This window comes from Paroedura picta, chromosome 11 (assembly GCF_049243985.1).
Source record: "Paroedura picta isolate Pp20150507F chromosome 11, Ppicta_v3.0, whole genome shotgun sequence".
In the NCBI taxonomy this organism is placed as follows: domain Eukaryota; kingdom Metazoa; phylum Chordata; class Lepidosauria; order Squamata; family Gekkonidae; genus Paroedura; species Paroedura picta.
In genome coordinates this window covers 1,028,224-1,047,496 of record NC_135379.1, presented here as the reverse complement: position 1 = coordinate 1,047,496, position 19,273 = coordinate 1,028,224, and the positions used below count along the sequence as shown (strand labels likewise).

General features: G+C 58.0%; 2 protein-coding genes across 4 annotated transcripts in view; both read right to left on the bottom strand.

Annotated features, from left to right (window-relative positions):
- SCAP (SREBF chaperone) overlaps positions 1-1,151 on the bottom strand; it is a 40,708-nt gene extending 39,557 nt beyond the window's left edge. The window contains exon 1 of the mRNA XM_077304319.1: positions 1,014-1,151. The gene's annotated coding sequence lies outside the window, so the exon portion shown is untranslated. The remainder of the gene's footprint in view (positions 1-1,013) is intronic.
- A 2,059-nt stretch (positions 1,152-3,210) lies between these two features.
- On the bottom strand, positions 3,211-9,866 carry ELP6 (elongator acetyltransferase complex subunit 6). Of its 3 annotated transcripts, none has more exons than XM_077304363.1 (7): positions 9,427-9,849; positions 8,313-8,391; positions 7,879-7,949; positions 6,196-6,323; positions 5,437-5,632; positions 4,774-4,920; positions 3,211-3,742 (listed from the first exon to the last, which is right to left on the bottom strand). In XM_077304363.1, the coding sequence occupies exons 1-7, from the start codon at positions 9,478-9,480 to the stop codon at positions 3,578-3,580; spliced, it is 840 nt and encodes a 279-aa protein (XP_077160478.1). In that variant the 5' UTR covers positions 9,481-9,849; the 3' UTR covers positions 3,211-3,577. The 3 variants fall into 3 exon arrangements, with proteins under 3 accessions (XP_077160478.1, XP_077160479.1, XP_077160477.1); XM_077304364.1 differs by having other exon boundaries at positions 3,211-3,762; positions 9,427-9,837; XM_077304362.1 differs by lacking the exon at positions 3,211-3,742 and adding an exon at positions 3,784-4,662 and having other exon boundaries at positions 9,427-9,866.
- Between the last annotated feature and the right edge of the window lie 9,407 nt (positions 9,867-19,273).

The following is a 19,273-nucleotide window of genomic DNA, read 5'->3' as shown; positions in this document are numbered from 1 at the left end:
GTTCCTTTAGGCAAGGGGTAGACAAACTGCGGCCTTCCAGATGGACTACAATTCCCATGAGTAAATGCTGGCAGGGGCTTGTGGGAATTGTAGTCCATGGACATCTGGAGGGCCGCAGTTTGACTACCCCTGCTTTAGGCAGCAGAGAAGAGGACCTGCAGTCATGGGCTTAAACTATGTGGAGAATGATGTTGGCTAGATATCAGGAAATAAATGTTCAGAGTTCAGCGGTGGAATGGGCTGCCTCAGGCGGTGGAGAGCTCCCCCTCACTGGTGGTCTTCAAGCAGCGGCTGGACAGATCCTTCTCCTGGATGCTCTGGGCTGATCCTGCACTGAGCAGGGGGTGGACTGGATGGCCTGGATGGCCCCTTCCCACTCTAGGATTCTAGTAGTTCAGCAGTGGAATGGGCTGCCTGAGGAGGTGGTGAGCTCCCCCTCACTGGCCGTCTTCAAGCAGCAGCTGGACAGATCCTTCTCCTGGATGCTGGGGGCTGATCCTGCCTTGAGCAGGGGGTGGACTAGATGGCCTCCACGGCCCTTTCCCCCTCTAGGCTGAGAAAGGCCATCTCCTTGGGCCTGGGGAGGCGGGAAAGCATCTCGCCGGACAGTTCGTCCGCGATGCCTCCCGTGGCGGAGGGGTCTGGGCGGCCCAGGGGCCCTCGGGCGCCCTTCTCTGCCTGGGCCGCCGCCTCCTCTCAGCGCGACCTGCCCGGCAGGCTCAGGCGGCTGGAAGCTGCTCCGGGGGGACGAGGCAAGGGAGGCTCTCGCCGGGCTCGGCCTCCGGCTCCCCTGGCCCAAGAAGCCCACCGGCGAGGCTCCCCTGCCGGCTCCCCCGGAGAACCGTCCCAGCCCCAGCGGGCGCTCAGAGGCGCGCTACCTCACGGGGCTGTTGTGAGGGCTGGCCCGAGCCTGGTCCGCGTGAGGCGCCGCGACGACCCCCTCCCCTCCTCGCGCCCGCCCTGCGAGGTAGGTCGACGGCGCCGGAGGAGCAAAGCTCGCGCGCGGGGCTCACCTGCCCGCCTGCCGTGAGGGCGGTCCGCGGACCCGACCCCTTCTTCCCTCGCCGGCGCGTCCCTTGCCGGCTTCCGTCCCCAGTGCGCGCGCGCTCCCTCGCTCCTTCTCTCTCTCTCCCCCCTTTGCACGCATGCTCGCTCGCCACGCCCCCGGCCTGCCCCCTCACCTGCGCGCGCACCCACCGCCGCGTCCCGCCCCTTGGCAGGCGGCTTGCTCTGCGCGTGCGCTCCGGCGGGAGGAAGAGGCGGCCGCCTGGGTGGCGCGGGGCTCGGGAGGGCCTTTCTGCGGCTGCGCAGCGGGGCCACGTGGAAGGGAGCGAGAACAAGCCCCGCGCCGGGCATCCTTCCCCGCCAGCGCCCCTGCCCGGCACTGAGCTCGGGGGTCGGCTGTGGGGCCGCAGAAATAGAGCCCCGGAGGGAGGCCCAGAGAGCATATCAAACGCCTTCGGTGCGCGACTGCTCGGGGGGGGGGGCGGTGGCCTGGACCCCCTTGTGGCCTCGCACGACACAAGGAGTTGCCAGTCGCGGGTCACGACCCTGTGACAATCCGAATGTGTTTTGGGCCAAGTGCTTGACCTGTGCATCTGTCATACGACGGAGTTACATACAGGAAACATGATAATCAAGTAGATACAGTGGACAGGCCGACTGATTAGCAATCCCCCTAAATTCTCATACCTAGGTTTCCAGTCCACTCAATCGCAGCTGGGGAGAGTTCAAAGGAGCTCTGCCACATCTCCCAGAAAGCACAATGCTCAGATTCCTGTTCAACTGCCAGTGCCCATTTGCATTCTATCAGCCGACTTCCACTCTTTATGGGACCGGTCAAGTCCTTCGGCCCCCTGGGGTTTGTTCGGCTATGGCTATCAGGTGGGGCTGAGGGCACCCATGCTCACAACCATTCAGGCCCGAGATTGAAATTTGGCGATTGTAGGATTGGTGCAGATCTTATTGTTAGGTGTCATGACTTTAGCCATCAGCCACATCTTCTGTGGCAGTATCAACCTGCTCGGATTTCCAGTAGGATCATGGGGCTGATGTAATCAGTGGAAACTAGCCATTGGATCTACATCAAGTAGTCCTCGGTTGAAGAATTTAGAAGCAGAGTCACTGCATGTCCTGACAGGGTTGTCACAGATAAATCAGGCTATGCGAAATATTTCACTAGCGATAGATCAATAAGGCAGTTGTTCTAAATCTTACAGCCGCTGATGCAAAGCACAGCATGATCTGAAAAGGTGATTCATGTGACTTTGTGACCGACATGGGATATTTTGATGATCGTTGCTTATCTGAATGATGTTCTCAGACTAAAACTGAGTGATCTATATTTTAAATCATTTCCCTCTCTTTTCCGGTCTACCTGCCTTCCCCAGTAGTACCACCTCATTCCATGGCAGTTTCCTGCTGGCCAAGGCTGCAATGCCAGGTAATGCCTTCTTGATGCACTCAACCTACAAACTATGCATGCATCCCATCTCAACATGTGCTCTGTAGACTGCCTTTGCAAATCCAGAAGACTGTTGCCAAAGTATCACCTGCACCAGCTTCCCTTCCTATAATCCAGAGATTTAATAAAATGACTGGCTGGCCCAGGCTGGCCTGATCTCAGCAGACCCTGTAAGCCCTGGGAGGGAGGCCGCCAAGGAAGTCCAGGCTAGCTCCGCAAATGCCACGGCAAACCACCTCTGAACGCGTCTCCCCTTGAAAACGCAAGAGTTGCCACAAGCGGACTGTGACTTCACCGCAAAAAAATACAAAACCCTGGGGCCAGTTTCCAACGTTTGCAGGAGGAAGCGCCGGCACATGATGCTAACTGCCTAAAAGCAGAAGCCGTGTGGGCTCAGGCCAATAGGCAGTCCACCAAAATGTTTCTCTAATGCCCTCTTGAAGCTGCCTGTGCCGTTCCATTGAGCCGCACAAGGACGGTCAGAGTTGACAGAATGGCCAGGCGGGCTCTCCGTTCGCAAGGACTGAACTCCCTGCTCTAAAGCGATCAGGGCATCAGAACCAAACTCCCACGGCTGCTGCCCTGAGGAACTGCTAGTTGGGAAAAAGCACCTGGAATTCTGCACAGCCAGTCCCACAAGTCCCCCACATGGCAGAGAGGCCTGCCTGTGTGTAGAATCCAAAGAGGTGGTAAGGCACACACCTCTGGATAAGCAATGGCAGGGTGGAAAAGAATGGGAGAAAGGGTTTGCTTTTCATCTGTGTTTAATTCCTTGCCAAGCCCAAGGCAGACGTGCAACTGGTCCAGCGTAGGAGCTCTGTGCCGCTCTCGAGTCATCTGCTTTGCATGAAGGCTGGTTGCTGACTGTAATACAACTGTGTTGTGCTGCAGCCCCCCATTGCATCCAGTTGACAGGCAGAGTGTTTTCTGCCCACGCTGCCTCCTGACCTGCAGGCTCCATCCAGAGCCCCCTCTTGAGGACATGATTGGCCAAGGCTGCCAGGGCACCATGGCCCCAGACTCACCCCAAGGAGCAGAGCTAACAGAGGAGTGTCAGAATCAACGCAGAACACTTTCTTCTGCCACTTCCTTCACTCTGTCTCCCAAGTTCCTTTACCAGCATTCTGACATCTGGGCTGCTGCTCTTCCTCCCCTCCCGCACCCCCAAGTCACAGCACAGCCGCTGACATCCCCCTGGCGAAAAAGCTGACGTTTTTGTCCTGGATTTTGTACTGGTAAACTTGTTGGCGGTCCCCCTCGGCCTTGTCCTCCCAGGAGCTGCGAGAGACAATAGTTAACTGCAGGAAAAGAAAGGGAGGGAGGCAAGGCAACACAGGGCATTAGACACACCACGCCTGGCGCCAGGCGTCAACAGGTGCAAAAAAGGACCCGCATGGGATAAAAGGGCGGCACAGATTTTGCCAGATCAGGAAGCTAAGCAGGGTTGGCGCTGGCCGTTATTTGGATGGGAGACCTGCAAAGGAGCCCAGGGTCCCTACCCAGAAGCAGAAAAGAGTAAAGCACCTCTGAACTTCCCTTGCCGTGAAAACACTACAGCAGGGGTGGTCAAACTGTGGCCCTCCAGATGTCCATGGACTACAAATCCCAAGAGCCATAGTTTATGGACATCTGGAGGGACACTGATGGACCACCCCTGCACTGCAGGGTCACCGTGAGTGGACTAAGGGTTGACCACATGTCCTTGATGGATGGCCCAGGCCAGCCCAACCCCAGGGCTATGAGGGGTGGCCTGCTGAGCCCTTGGATGGGGGGCCGCTACACAGAGGAAGGCAACAGCAAAGCACCCTGCTTAATCTCTTGCCTTGAAGCCCTACAGGGTCGCCGTGTGTCAGCTGCACCTGGATCACCTTTTCCACCCCCGGTGTACTAACCAGGCACTCGACTCTCAGGGCTGCAGATGTTGCAGTGGGGAGAGGTGCATGGTGGGTGGGGTGGGCAGGAGCCCTTATGCACCCGCCCTCTGAAACAATCTTCAGGAAGAGGGCTTTCCCATCCCCGGCCGCCTGGTCCTCTGAAGAGAAACCACCAGGGACTGAACTTGGGACCTTCTGCAGGCCAAGCGGAGGCTCTAGCACTGAGTCAAGGCCTCTCCGCCAAGCAGCATGAACCTGGAGACACGAATTCCCATCCCACTTTGTCCTTATACATCCTGCGCTCTCTTCTGAAACAGCGTTAATCTGCAGGATGGGAGCAGGACAGGCTGAAGCAGAGGGAGGCCCACAAAGGACATGCAGCTCCATCAACCTGAAGTCCCCAACTCAGTGCGGGAGGGGAAGGGACTGACTCACCTGCCCGTGAATGTCCTTGCAGAAGCCGGTCGCCAGCCCTTCAGCCCACAGGATCCGGTGGCTCTGGTGGCGAAGGGCTCTCACCAGCAGCTCGTTCTCCTCGTCCTCTGAATCATCGCTGCCGCGCACCATCACCACCACGTGGCCCTGCGTCAGAGAGCATCAAAAGGAGGCATTTCAGCCCTGGGCAGGAGATTATCATGTAAGAAGAGCCCTGCCTGATCAGACCCATGACCCCTCCAGTCCGGCCTCCTGTCTCACAGTGGCCTACCAGTTTCTCTGGAGGGCCAACAATTGAGCAAAGAGCCTGAGGCCTTCCCCTGATAAGAACTTAAGAATAGCCCTGCTGGTTCAGGTCAGTGAAGGTCCATCTAGTCCAACGTCCTCTCTCACCCAGGGACCAACCAGCTCCCTTGGAGGGCCAATAAGAAGGCACAGAGGCTGAGGCCTTCCCCGATAAGAGCATCAGAAGAGCTCAGCTGGGCCAGAGGCCTCTATTGCCCTGTCGCTGGCTCTCTGGAGGAACTGGCTGGCCACTGTGTGAGACGCGGCGGAGGACCAGATGGATCCAGCAGGGCTCTTCTTATGGGGAAATGGGGTTCTAAAAGCCACTGTAGGCCCCAACACAGGAGGAAAGCAGGCTATGAATAACTGAATGCATACCTTAAGCAGAGAGTTCACCGTCGCCCGGCAGTAGTGGATGAAATCCAGCACGTCTGTCGGCCTCACCCCCAGGCTCAGCAAGATGCTCAGGTCGTCCACGATGAGCACAGGGCAGGGGCATGATCCCTCCCCCACAACTGGGCTCAGGGCTGTCCGGACAAAGGCATGTAGACCTTTCAGGCTGGAGCCGTCTCCGCTGCAGGGACAGGGAGACAAAGAGAAGGTCTGGGAAGCTCAGCCAGGGCTGGTCGTGGTTAGTCTTGGGATGGGAGACGACCAAGGAAGTCCTGGTCACCGCATGGAGATAAGTCCCCTCTGCCCATCTCTGGCCTTGAAACCCCTATAGCAGGGTGGCCAAAGTGTGGCTCTCCAGGTGTCTGTGGACTACAATTACCATGAACCCCTGCTAGCACCAGGAAAGGGCTCCATGGAGAGAACACCACCACAGCCTACCTGGCTCCTCCTTCTAGTTCTCTCTGTCCAGCTCGCATCTTTGTTCTTTCTCTGATCCCAAGGAGGAGAGAAGGGAAGTTTCCCCTAAAGCCCCACCCCTTTGGGGAAGGAAAAAGCTACACCCAGTGGGGCCTATGCTAAACTGGCTATTAGCTTATGACTGAACGGATGATACTTGCAGAAACCGCAACATTAGGGCCGTTGCTAGGAAGTCCAAAGGAATCCAACTACCACGTTTGAAAAGGGTTTCCTCTGCATGCGCGCACATCCCTGGTGCCAGAGGGCACCTCCTGCACTCCACGTTACCTGATGAACTGGAAAGGATGGGGCTCGGCCAACTCCTGCTGTTCGCTAAACAAGACATCCTGGGCGGCTTTCAGGCCCTCTAAGAACACGAGCTGCCCCCGTTCTTTGGCTGTCGTCAAACTGAGTCCCTGGGAAAAGAGACAGCGTCACGCCCAGCCTTCTGCCGCAAAAGGGGCCTCTTTGTTGTGCCCCTGAAGGAACTCCTCGCAAGCCAGCTTCCAGCCGCCCCTGCCAGCCACCTGGACGCGAGATAGGAAATGCGCCAAACGACCACGGCTCTCTCTCAACTGCAAACCTAGATACAGGTGGATTGCCACGTTGTTCTGGAGCAGCTGAACAAAGCGGATGCTCGGCCACAGAGCCACGACCCCTCGCAAACAGCATTAGACGTGAAGTACGCATGAAGCCGCCTTCCCTCGGCCCCACAGGGTCAGGGGTGTCTCTCAGTCGGGCACCAGCTCTCCAGGGTCGCAGGCGGAGGTCTTCCCCATCACCCACTAACTGACTGTTTCCACTGAAGAGGCCAGGGGTTGACCTTGGGATCCTGCGCATGCCAAGCAAATGTTTTGCCTCTCTGCGTCTCCTAGAAACACAGGAGCATCCTGGGGCTGGCATGCTGGGCTGCAGCAAGACGCTGGGACCACAGAAGCAAAAAACAAGAAGATGGCGTGGGACGGGGACGCTGGTTTTGCAAGCCTCTTTTAACAGGCTGAACGTGGAATTCCAAAGCATGCAGGAAAGCTTTCAGAAGCCGGAACACACCACATTTTCTCACAGTACAAAGTGAAACTGTCGTGGGGAAGAGCATCGCTGTAAAATGTTCTGCAGGAACCGAATGTTCTCAGAGTAACAAAACAGTCCCAGACACCGAGGCCAGTTCACTGCCAGTACAGATGCCGTGATGCAGAGACTCCGACTGGATGATCGCATTGGCCGCAAGTTCAGGAGGGCCATCGTCTCTCATGGCACAAGCAGATGTCAAGCAAGGTTGTGGAAATGAAAGGTTGGAGCTTCCCCTCCCAAGTGCTACGCCCATGAAGCCACGTTCTCCTGAATCAGACCCCTGGCCCCTCGAAGTCAGTACTGCCTACCCAGATTGGCAGCAGCTCTCCAAGAGGCCCAGGCAGAAGAGGTCTTTCCCATCACCTGTTACTTGACCCCATTTTAAATGGAGATGCCAGGGATTTAATAGGGGACCTTCTCCCTGCCAAACGTAGGCACGACCATTAAGTCACAGCCTTTCCTAAAGACCTTGAAGACAGGAAGCTGTCCTCTACCGCAGGGGTAGTCAACCTGTGGTCCTCCAGATGTCCATGGACTACAATTCCCATGAGCCCCTGCCAGCGTTTGCTGGCAGGGGCTCATGGGAATTGTAGTCCATGGACATCTGGAGGACCACAGGTTGACTACCCCTGCTGTACCGGATCAGACCCCTTGTCCATCAAGATCAGTACTGGCGGCTCAGTCCAGCAGTGACTCTGCAGGGCGTCAAGCAGAGAAAGGTCTTCCTCACCACCTGCTGCCTGGTCCTTGGAGCTGAAGAGGCTGGGGACTGAACCTGGAGGCACCTTCTGCATGCCAAGCAGGAGCTCCAGCACTGAGTCACAGCCCCGCTTTCCTTCTGCATGTGCTGGAGGAAAAGCCTAAGCCAGGATTTTAGAAAAACTCACTCAAATGGCTTACCAGTTTTTGGGCCACAAAGTTGTAGTGGCTGAAAGACTGCAGAAGGGCCAAGAAGCAGACTCTGCACCCAGCTGAGGAGGAGGACAAAAACACACATTGTGCTGTGATCGGGCATTCCTAACAGCAAAGAAATTCTGAGAATAACACAAGATAATGCTTTGAAAAATCTTGCTAAAAATGAGACATTTCCCCATTTGTCTTGGAAGGGACTCAAGCCTCGTTTTGGCACACACGACGAGCAAAGAGCTGGTTTTTCATACCCAAAGGAGTCCGAAAGTGGCTTAGGAACTCCTTGCCCTTCCTCCCCCCACAACAAACACCCTATGAGGTAGGTGGGGCTGAGAGAGCCCTGTCAGAACTGCTCTCTGGGAACAACTCTACCAGGACTGTAACTGGCCCAGGGTCCCTCAGCTGGCTGCATGTCCCCACAATACCTTTTAAATAAAAGGAGAGGAAATGGTGGACCAAGAAGCTGGCATCTGTCTTGGTAGCACCCAGCAAGGTCAGCTTGCCCTGGGAAATGAGAAAGAAAGAAGAGAGTCAGACCAAACAGTCACCAGGGGGCTTGGGGCTCAGTGGCAGGGCAGCGGCTTTGCACAGGGTGGGGCAGGGGGACAACTCCCACGGTCTCTTGCCCGCACCTCTACTTTAAGGGGTCTCAGCAAGCGATAGGCAAGCCCTCTTTCCCCCTGGAGGCCTGGAAGGTGAAGCGGCCCCTTGGTCACTATTCTCTACTCAGACGGGGCGTCTCTGGGGTCTTAGCCCGAGGCCTTTCCCATCAACCACTCCCTCATTCCTCCAGCCAGAGACCCCCCCCCCCGGACCTTCTGCAGGCCAAGCAGAGGCTCTGGCCCTGAGCCTCCGTCCCTCCCCCAAAGCTGCCTTCCACCGGGTCAGCCGCCTGGTCCACTGAGGTCAGCCTTGTCTTCCCGGGGGGGGAGGGGGGGGGCAGCCGCTCCTATCAGCGGCCTGGCTCTTTCAACAGGACTGAAAGGAGGGCCTTCGGCATGCAAAGGGGAGGCTCTGCCGCGGGGCCACGGCCCCACACAACCCATGTGCAAGCCCCGGAGTCCGTGGCCGAATTTGAGCTGCCTGACATGACCGACTCGCAGCACAAGGGTCCACCTGGAGGTTGGCACCCCTAGCAATCCCCTAAATCAGGGGTAGCCGAACTGCGGCCCTCCAGATGTCCGTGGACTACAATTCCCATGAGCCCCTGCCGTGAACGCCGGCAGAGGCTTCTGGGAATTGTCGTCCATGGACATCTGGAGGGCCGCAGTTCGGCTACCCCTGCCCTAAATGCTCTATCCACTCCATCGCCGCTGGGGAGGGCGCAAAGCGCTCCGTCGCATCTCCCTGGAAAGCACGACGCTCACATCCCTGGCGGGCTGCGGCAGAAGCGCTTTCGGGCTCTTCGGCCCCCTTGAGCCCGCAGGTTAAAAACTACGAGTCCCAGCATGCTTCACTTCCGGGCGCGCCTCGCGGCGGCCTTTTCCCCCCGCCCCTCCGGACGGTCCGAGGCGCGAAGTCGTCCCGAGCGGGCCTCACCTGCCGCGGCCGCTCGACGGAGTCGCCCAGCAACTCGCTCAGCTCCGCGAACATCGCCACCCGGCCCGCTACGGTTCCCGAGGAGGGACACAGCCCCGGCGGCCGAGCGAGCGAAGCGGACAGCGAGTGGGAGAATGCGCATGCGCCGCTGGTCCCCCAGTTTCGCAGCGGGCGGCCGCAGCATCGGAGAAGGGGCGCTGCGGGCGGGCAGAGCGGAGTGGATTCGATGGGAACTGAAGCAGCAATACGGAGGAGGAGGAAATCCAGCCCGGCTCGCCAGATAAGAAGCCGCTTCTCTTAACCCCCGCACCAGGCTGGCCCCAAGATTCCCCAAGCCTCCATCTGCAGCCAGCCGGGTGACCTTGGGCTAGTCGCAGTCTTGATAGAACTGTTCTGACAACTGTTCTGTCAGAGCTCACTCAGCCCCACCTACCTCACAGGGTCCCTGTTGTGGGGAGGGGAAGGCAATTGTAAGGCACTTTGAGACTCCTTTGGGTAGAGAAAAGTGGGGTATAAAAACCAATTCTTCTTCTAAAACAACAACCAACCCCCCCTATAAAAACGTGATTAAATAAAGCTGTTTTCAGTTGCATGATCTCAGAACATGGGGAGGGGCCATGGCTCAGTGGTGGAGCCTCTGCTTGGCATGCAGAAGCTCCCAGGTTCAATCCCCAGCAGCATCTCCAGCTAAAAGAGAGAAACAGACCTATCCACTGGCAATATAATAAATACATTCACAAAAGAAAGAAAAGTGTCCTATTTTTGTAGTTTTCCTTGTTTCTTTATTCTGTAGGACTTCTGTCAAAACGGAATCCAGGAAATCTCCGTTTTCAGTGAGATTCTTTCCTCAGTGACAAGTCCTGAACATTAAATAAGAATTATTATTACAGTAATACAACAAGTGAAGTGGGCCATTCTTTCAGAGCAGGGGGGGAAACATCCCAAGGAAGGAGCGTGTGGGATTCACTTCCGCGACATGTTCAGAGAGACGTTGGACTGAGATCAACTGATACCTGGAATATCTAGCCAGTGGTTCAGTTTTCATCCCCACCTTCTTTCCAGGAGCTCCAGGCAAGGTGCAGACTCCTTCCTTCCCCATCTCATCATCACAAAAGCCCTGCAGGGTAGGTGAAGCTGAGAGAGAATGACAACCCGAGGTCACCCGACAGGAGGCCGGGTGCTGCTAGCCCAGATGGCTAAGGGTCAGGCGGAGGCGGCACATTTTTCCTTTTCGGCTGCTGGAGCCCAGCGAGAGGGAAGGGCGCTGGCTCAGGCTGGCCCTTTTCCAGCGGCTCAAGAAACCCCCGGAGCGGAAGGCCGGGCCTGTTTTGCTCGAGCTCCACCAGGTGGCAGCATGGAACCACCAATTCCTTCAGAACTGGAGGAAAAAGGCCTGGGGGGGGTGGGAGAGCCCAGGTAAAGGTAAAGGTCAAGGTATCCCCTGTGCAAGCACCGGGTCATGTCTGACCCTTGGGGTGACGCCCTCCAGCGTTTTCATGGCAGACCCAATACGGGGTGGTTCTGCCATTCCCTTCCCCAGTCATTACCGTTTACCACCCAGCAAGCTGGGTACTCATTTTACCGGCCTCGGAAGGATGGAAGGCTGAGTCAACCTTGAGCCGGCTGCTGGGATTGAACTCCCAGCCTCATGGGCAAAGTTTTCAGACGGCTGACTTACCACTCTGCGCCACAAGAGGTCAACCCCGCAGGGAGCAGTGGGACCAGGCGGGTCCTGTTCCCAGGCTTTGATCCCATCCAGCGCAGACTACTGAAGGGCAACCTACCTGAGGCTGCCTTTGGAAACGGGCAAGATCACATGAAGGTGACGGATATGGAGGAAGACCCTCGGCCCGTCCAGGTCAGTCTTGCCTGGCAGCCTATCCCCAGGGTCTTGCCCCTTCCCCCTGCCTGGCCCTTTCGACGGGAGATGCTGCCGGGGACTGAGCCTGGGACCGTCTGCTTGTAAAGCAGAGGCTCTGCCGCTGAGCCAAGGCCATGGGAAACTGTTGGGCCACTGGCAGCTGGTGTAACTTTGGGAAATCTCCAGGTGCCCCCAGGAGACTGGCAATCCTAGCGAGTCCTCATATATTTCCCCAGGGTCAGAGATGGCTGCCAGGGCAAGGGGAAACCTGGAAAGAAAGGAGTCCTTGGCCAGGCGGTGCACAGTCCTTGCACTGGATCCAGGCGCAGAAGCTTTTGGCTAGGGATGCCAGCCTCCAGGGGCGCCTGGGGACCCCCTGGAATTATGGCTCAGCTCCTCTTGGCCGAGATCACTTTCCTGGGAGAAAAGGGCTGCTTGGGAGGGTAGAGCCTGTGTCCTTGGACCCCGTCCTCTCCTGCTTGAGTCTCCGAATCCCTCTGCTTGCAACAAAGGGCCTTTCTGCGGCCGTTCCCTGCCAGTGGGACTGAGAAGAGATCCCGGGGGGGGGGGGCAGCAGATTCAGCTCCCCCCACCCCTTCCTTTTCCACCCTGTGTGAACTCAGCAAGGCCACCGCAGACCAGGCAGATGTGCAGAAAGCCACGCTGTCCCCTCCTGGCTCCTGCCCAGGTTAGATTTATATATGCGCGTGTGCACCGGTTCATGTCTGGCCCTTGGGGTGGCTGAGATGAGATGCCAGGGTCCCAAAGGGCAGCCCAGCAGCCAGCTTCAGGCCTCCCTGTTCATGCGGAGAGGTTCCCAGGCGCCCAGCCACCCGGGTGATCAAGCCAAGAGCATTTGCATCCAAAAGAGACTGCGTGCCCTTGGCCTGGCGGTCGGCCAGCCTGGAGGTCAGCGGGTTTGCATTCCTCCCTTCTGCTCACCTGAAGCCCTGGGAAGGAGGAAGCTGCCCTTTGGAGCCCTCCTTTGGCTGCAGGTTCCCTTCCCCCCGAGGCTTCTGCCGCGCTCTCTTCCCTCCCCACAGCCAGCCACAGGAGAAGAATGGCCCCTTGTCTCAAGATTTGTGGCTTCCATCCTGATCGGCGCCCGAGGGAGAAGAGCAAGCACCGGCCTGTTTGCACGCCAGCCAGCTCCTCCTCTCCCCCCTCCCCCTCCCCCTCCCCCTGCTGCCAGCCGTTAGCGGCTCACAAAGGGAGACGAGCCCCCTCCTCCCCCTTTCCTTGGCCGACCCAACCGGGCCTCGCAGCTGAAGAGCCCGGCCCTTTCAAAGGGATGACACTTCTTCTCCCACAGCCTGCCTTGCCCCACGGGGTGCGGGCCAGCCACCCCTTCCCAGCAGGGGCTGAGGAGCATAGCCCTGTGAACGGGCTCCTCCAGCCACCCTGGCCCATTTTGCCCTTGCTCTCTTCCTCTTCACGCACCGGGCTTGCAAGGAGGGCATGGGAATGGGCCGCTGGTTTGCAAGCGTGAAAAACTGGGGTGGGGGGGGGAGGAAGCTGGCCCCACTGATGGCACCGGGGTTGGCCTGGTGGGGCCATGGGCCTGACCCCACAGCTGCCCTACACCAATCCAGAACGGTCAATCAAGCCCAATATTTGGCTGCTCTCCAGGGGCTCCGTCAGAGGGCTTTCTCTTCAGCTACTGTTCAGTCCTTTGCACGGGAGATGCTGCCAGGATCCGAACCTGGAACCTTCTTCATGCCAAGCAGAGGCTCTGTAGGGTCTTCAAGGGAAGAGACGCCCAGAGGTGGGTTGCCTCTGCGTCACACCCCCGCCATTCCTCGAGGGTCTCCTGTCCAAATATTGGCCCAGGCTGACCCTGCTTAACTTCTGGGATCTGATGGTTTAGAAGTCATTAAAGGGGATTATTAAAAGGGGAGTACTTATAATGACCCAACAGAACCTCCATGTTCAGGGACAGTTTACTCTTGCCAGCCAGTTATTTTTTTTGGGGGGGGGATTCAACAGGGCTCCCCAGGTGACAGATTATTCACAATAACAGAAAGCCAATTGATTTGTTGGTATGATGTTTGTTTTGGGTTAAGGGGGGGCAGAAGGCATTTTTGTTTGGGTGGCCCCAGTGGCCCTTAGCCTTGTCTCAGGAGAGCAGGGCCTGGGAGGGCTTTGGAGAACCAGGGCTGAGCTGATGTTGGTTTAGAGAGACTCATGCTCTGACTCCGGAGTAGTCCCGTGCACATTGGATCCTACTACTCTGCCCCTCACTACAGAGCACAGCAGGAGCAAGGCACCCCATGCTACCTGAGCAGTGCAGAGTTTCCCAGGCCCTCCCGTTTTGGCTTCCCGTGGTGAATCTCGGTCCCCTCCGGCTTGTGCCCCTGCCTTCTGCTGGGAGTCCCTCCCCGCCCCTCAGCCCCGTTGCCTGGCTTCCCCTCTAGCCCTGCGGCCCATCCGGGCTCATTGCATGCTTGGGTGGCTGCACTAGGGAGACCAGCACTGGCGGGGAAAGCGCTCTCTTGCCACTGGCTCCTCGGCCTCCTTGCTGGCTGCTGTCACATCAATGCGCCGTGGGGGGGCTCGCCCATTGTGCTGCGGAAAGCCCCCCTGGACAATGCAAAATGCTATTAGCAACGCACTGGTGCATCTCCAGCACAGGGTCCCCTCTGAACTGAAAGGGGGGACAGTCAGCCTCCACCAAACACCTCAAAGAGGTCTTCCAGCCCCGCAGGCCACTGAAATGCTTAGACGGATCCTGCCGCATCTCTCCGGCATCTGCTGTCCAGCAACAGACAGCCCAGTTCCCCTGGAGGTGGCACGGTGGACATTCCTCACCCTCGGCTTCCAAGGCAAACAGCCGCCGTCCAGGGAGGCCGGCTCTCACTCATCTGCTGAGATATGCTGCCTCTGTCCATGGAGTCTTCTTTATCATTTAGCCCCTAGCTTTTGTCACTGCAGGCTTGGAAAGCAAAACAAAGACCCCCCCCCAAGAAAATGAGAAAACCAGAAAGGTACAGTTCAGTGGAAAGAAAGCTCCACAGGTTCTGTGCAAACTGGCCATGCCCATCAGCCAGGGGCAGACAATAGCTGCTGGCCCATCCTTTGCTTATAAGGAGCTGTGTAAGCCACTGCCCCCCCCAGTAGTTCTTGTGGGGGGGGCGGTCTGATAGGCTCCTGCTGCAGGAAGAATTCCAGGATGAGCACAAAGCCGTCTTCAAGGAGGGCCCCCGAGTTCTTGTATGATAAGTGAAACGCCTTCCCCCCCTCGCCTTATTCTTCATCATTTTATGCCTCATTAACTCCCCCCCCCATCTCAAATAGCTTCCCAGCCCTGCCCTGGAGGGCTCTGGGGGGGGGGGCAGCCCATCGCCTCTCCAGGCAGCGATTCCACGCCTGAATGAACGGCTCTGGGGGCGGCAGGTTCTGCTAAGGGGTCATCCAAGGGTCCGGCGTTACTGGATCGCATTCCTTGCTTCAGTCTTCTGGACGTGGAGAGCCAGGCCTTGTCCTCCCGGTTAACCCTTGGAAGGCTGCTGCTCCTGCCCCCTCAAGGCACTCTGCCCCTTCAGCTCTCCCATGGGCCGGGAGTTGCCCTTTGGACGGGGAAAGAGGCCCAGCTTCTTGGCAGCTGTCTCAGGCGGTGCTCATCTCCAGAACCACTTGTTGGTCTCCAAGGCGCTCCTGGACTCAAATCTAGTCGGTGCCAGACCCCCTTTGGGCCACCATCGGGCCAACTCATCTGGACTCCTGCAACCGGGGAGGACGGTCCCTGTGGCCCTGGAGGCCAAGGTGGGATCAGGCCAAAACCCAGAAGACAAAGCAGAGTTCCAGCTCTGGGATGGGAAATACCAGGAGAGTTTGGCGGATGGAGCCTGAGCAGGGTGGGTGGGCACAGAAAGCGCCTCCCAAGCGGCTGCTTTCTCCGAGAGACCGGGGGGCAACTGTCCGAGTGGGAGACCCCCAGGCACCCACCCTCCAAAGGCAGCCCCTTGCAAGGAAGGCAGTGGAGGCAGCAGCTTGTGAGAGAGATCCGGCCCAGAGCAGACCCAGGAGCATGAACCCATCCCTGGCCCACGTGAGGCTGGTGTGGCGGGAGAAGGCTCTGGGCAGGGACCGGAGCTGTGGCCAAAGAGGCCTCCTGTTGGCACCCCCACACTCCCTTGCTCCTGCTTCCTGGGGGTTTACCCAGCCAGGGAAGGGGGCAGTCCAGCCCTGGCTCTGGAGGCAGTCCAATAAAGCGAGCCCCTCCCCCCAGCTGCTGAGATGCAACACAGTATTTTGGTGGCCTCGTGGCAGCACTTGGTGAGGATGGGCCGGGGGTGCTGGCCAGACTGCTCCGCCCGTTCCCTGGCTCTGGCACAGGCCTCTCAGCTGGATTCCCAGGAGCCCAACGCTGCAGCGGACAAAGGCGGAGGAGCGGGAAATGGGTCAAGCCGTCTGCAGAGGCAGGGAGGCCACGGCCCTCGCAAACGCTTCTCTCCGGCGAGCCTGGAAGCCCGACAACGGAGGCAGGCGGGCAGGGAGAGCGGCCACATGCTGCCCGAGGAGAGCGGCCGTGATGAATGGCTGGGGAGGAGGCCGGCCCGCTGCCCGGCACGGACCAGGAGTGCAGGGAAGGAGGCCCCCTCCGGCAGGCTGCGAGCCACAGGCCCAGGAAGAAGAAGAGCCCAGCAGGTCTGGCAAAGAGCAGCAGCCAAGAGGGTTTCCCTTCCCGGCGGAGGCTGTGGGGTGCAGGGCCGTCTGCCGTGGACAACCATTCATCTTGTCAGCCTTCCCCAGACAACAGAGGCGGCCATGGAGGTGGGGGGGGCCAAAGGCAGGTATTATGGAGGGGGAGGATTCGGTTTTTGAAACGTGTTTCCCCCCTCTCCTCTGCCAATAGCAGCAACAATGGGGAATCTGGTGCAGAGTGATTAGCACAAACCATGACTTTTGTCCACTGGAGCCAACGTGAAGGCTGAGCTCCTGCAGTCTGAGACATTCCAGCAGCTTCACCAACCCCCCCCCCCCGGCCCCCACGGCAGGTTGGGACTTCCAGTACGATTTCCGCTGTGTCCGTTTTGAATCCTGTGGGAACCGCAAGCCGTGACCGACTCCCAAAAGTCCTTTGCTTTCGTCCACGTCCTGCTCTTCTGGGTTGGTGCACAGGTGGTGTTTCTTGGACGTGCCCTTTGCAGAATACTTAATTAGCCCATGGACCCCACTGCCACAATAAGGAGAGCTTAGATTAGACATATTAAGGACATACGAATAAGAGTGGGTTTTTATCCCCTGCTTTTCACTACCCGAAGGAGTCACAAAGCGGCTTACAATCACCCTCTTTTCCCACAATAAGCATCTTGGGACTGAGAGAGCTCTGACAGATCTGCTCTGCACCCTACCCTGCCCACCCCAGGGTCCTTGGAGAGGAAATTCCTTCTTGGCAAACCAATGGCTTCCCATTAGCCATCAAGATGGTGCCCTACGTTCTGTTTTTGACCCAACCCACTCCTGCCTAGCTGGCCAGTGACGCCGGGGGAAGGTGTATTACTCTAATAATGGTGCCTACAAAGCGGCAAAAGAATGGCTTTCTGGGGCTCCTTGTGTCACAACCCCCAGCCAAGCAGCAAGGGGCCTGTGGGTGGCAGGGGGGGGGGACAGCGGAAGGGCAGGACTTAGTTCTCCGGACCTCCCAGACTTTACAGCGAGGGCTCCAGGGGCCTCTCGGAAGCTAGCTGCCTTCCTGGCTGGTTCGCCCCACGGGGCTCAAGACCGTGCCTTGGTTGGAGCATCAATCCCCACGCTTGGCCACAATGCGCTCCGTGTGGCAGCTCTCCCTTGGCACAACCCAACTTGCAGGTTGGTTGTGAGGATACATGGGAGGGGGAGAACCGGCTATCCCCAATTCCCTCCTTGGCTCCTCCCAAGCACCCTTGGAAAGTGGGTGGGGCCAAGGGGGGGCTGTGCCCAGCAAGGGCTCTGACTGGCCACTGGAGGTTTGGTGGGCTGTGCAGGGCTTTTTGTGAATGTTCTTTTGGCAGCAGCTGCCCCACAGCACAACGACTTTGTGGCTGGCTCCGCCTCTTGCAGCAGCCATTTTGTGGCTGACTCCACCATATTATGGCAGAATTCCAAAGGTTCAGAAAGGCCATTCGGCACCTCAAACGCAATCCCTTGAGAGACAGAGGGAGTGGGGGGGGGCTATTCTAGGGACGGAAAGGAGCACCACTGAAGGGGAAAGAAGGACAGGATATCTTGCTCACCAGGCAGAGGCTGCAGGTAGGCAAAGCGGTCTGTCCAAGAAGACCCAAGTAGCCAAGGCAGCCAGGGGTGTAGCCAACTAGCAGAGCCCAGATCCAGCCCCAGGGCGGGCTTGTCCCCTGGCATCCAGACCCCCTGAGCTTCCTCTCACAGCAGGCTTAAGTAGCTCGTTTCCCTTCCAGTTGCTAGCAAAAGTGCCTCCAGGTGCCTCTGAGAAGACTCCTCATTGTAGTCCTCTGCTTCTGCTGGCTGCACACTCCGTGCCTGCTCTGTGCCTGCTCAAGGCCCTTAGGTCTTGGTGGTCTGGAAGGGGGTCTAGCCATACTGAGGCTGCCTGTCTTGAGGGCCCTTCTGGATCAGGGGCTGGAGCTGAAACCAGTGAAGGGTTCTTTTGGGGAGGAGAATCTGCTCACAGGGGCCTACCTTACAGGGTGCTGGTGTATCTTTTCATGCCGATTCAAGGCTGTTCTGGACACGGGAGGGAACAGGATAATTAACCAAACCATGCAGGGTGGGGAGCTGGGTTGGAGGTTTTGTTCTTGCCTCAGCTGGGTAGGGCAGTATAGCTCAGTCCTCAAGCTCCCGCCCTGCATGCAGAAGGCCACAGAAAAACAGAATGGAAGGGTTCTCCAGGGTCATCTAGTCCAACCCTCAGCATCTCCAGTTAACGGACTACAAGCTGTAAGGAAAGCCAGTCTTTGCCTGCCATCCCAGGTAGCTGCTGCCTGCCAGAGCAGCCACTCTTGAGCAAGACAGTTTGGGAGGTACAGTTACCGCGAGTCCCTATTATGCAGAAGGCAGCATTATGCTGGCAGAGGCTCGTGGGGATTGTAGTCCATGGACGTCTGGAGAGCCACGGTTGAGTCGCCCCTGAGTGGAGGGACCCTTGGTCAGCCCTGGGCTTCCTTGGTGGTCTCCCTGTCTGGGGAAGGTCTTGACTTCCCTGCCCTGCTGTTGGCTGCCCAGTGGGACTGAGTGGCCGCTGTGTGGGCCAGGACACTGGACTCGATGGACCTCTACTGGTCTGATCCCGCAGGACTCTTCTCATCCAAATGCTAATCAGGATCGACCCTGCGTGGCTCCAAGATCTGACAAGGCCAGGCTAGGCTGGGCCATCCCAAGCTGGCAGCCGCAGGGCAATAAGGCACAGGGAGAGCGGTGCCTTAGATTAGAAAACGGAAGCCCAGGTCTGCAGAGGGAGGGAGGGAGGGAGGGAGGGAGCTGTCCATTGTCCTGATTGGAAATGACAACAGGACGGAGCGCGGCACGCTGGCCTCCCGTGGACAGAGCTGAGGTGCCTCCAGTCACACAATCTCCTGTCTGAAACTGGGGTAGGGGGGAGAGGGTTGGAGGATCCATTGGACTGTTTTTACTTTGTATTTCATTGATGTTAGTCGCTGCGAGATGGCCGGTTCGTGAGCAGAGGCATATAAGTGTGATTATAAATAAATAAATAAAGGCAAGCAGAGGCTCCACCATTGAGCCACAGTCCCTCCCCATTAACTGGAGATTGAACCTGGGATCTTCGGCATGCCCAGCAGAGGCTCCTCCACAGAGCCACAGCCCCCTCCCTGAGAACGGCAGCTCCAGACCCAGGGCTTGCCCATGAGCCGGTGGGCTGCAGGGCTTCCACGTTGTCGGTCAAAGTGGCAACTCCAGCATGACTTCTCAGTCCAAACAAGTTGTTCTTAACATGAAGCTGGAAGTGGCCGGCCGGCCCGGTCCTGTCAGCTCTTGGGGATTAAGCAGGGCCAACCCTGTCCAATATCTGGA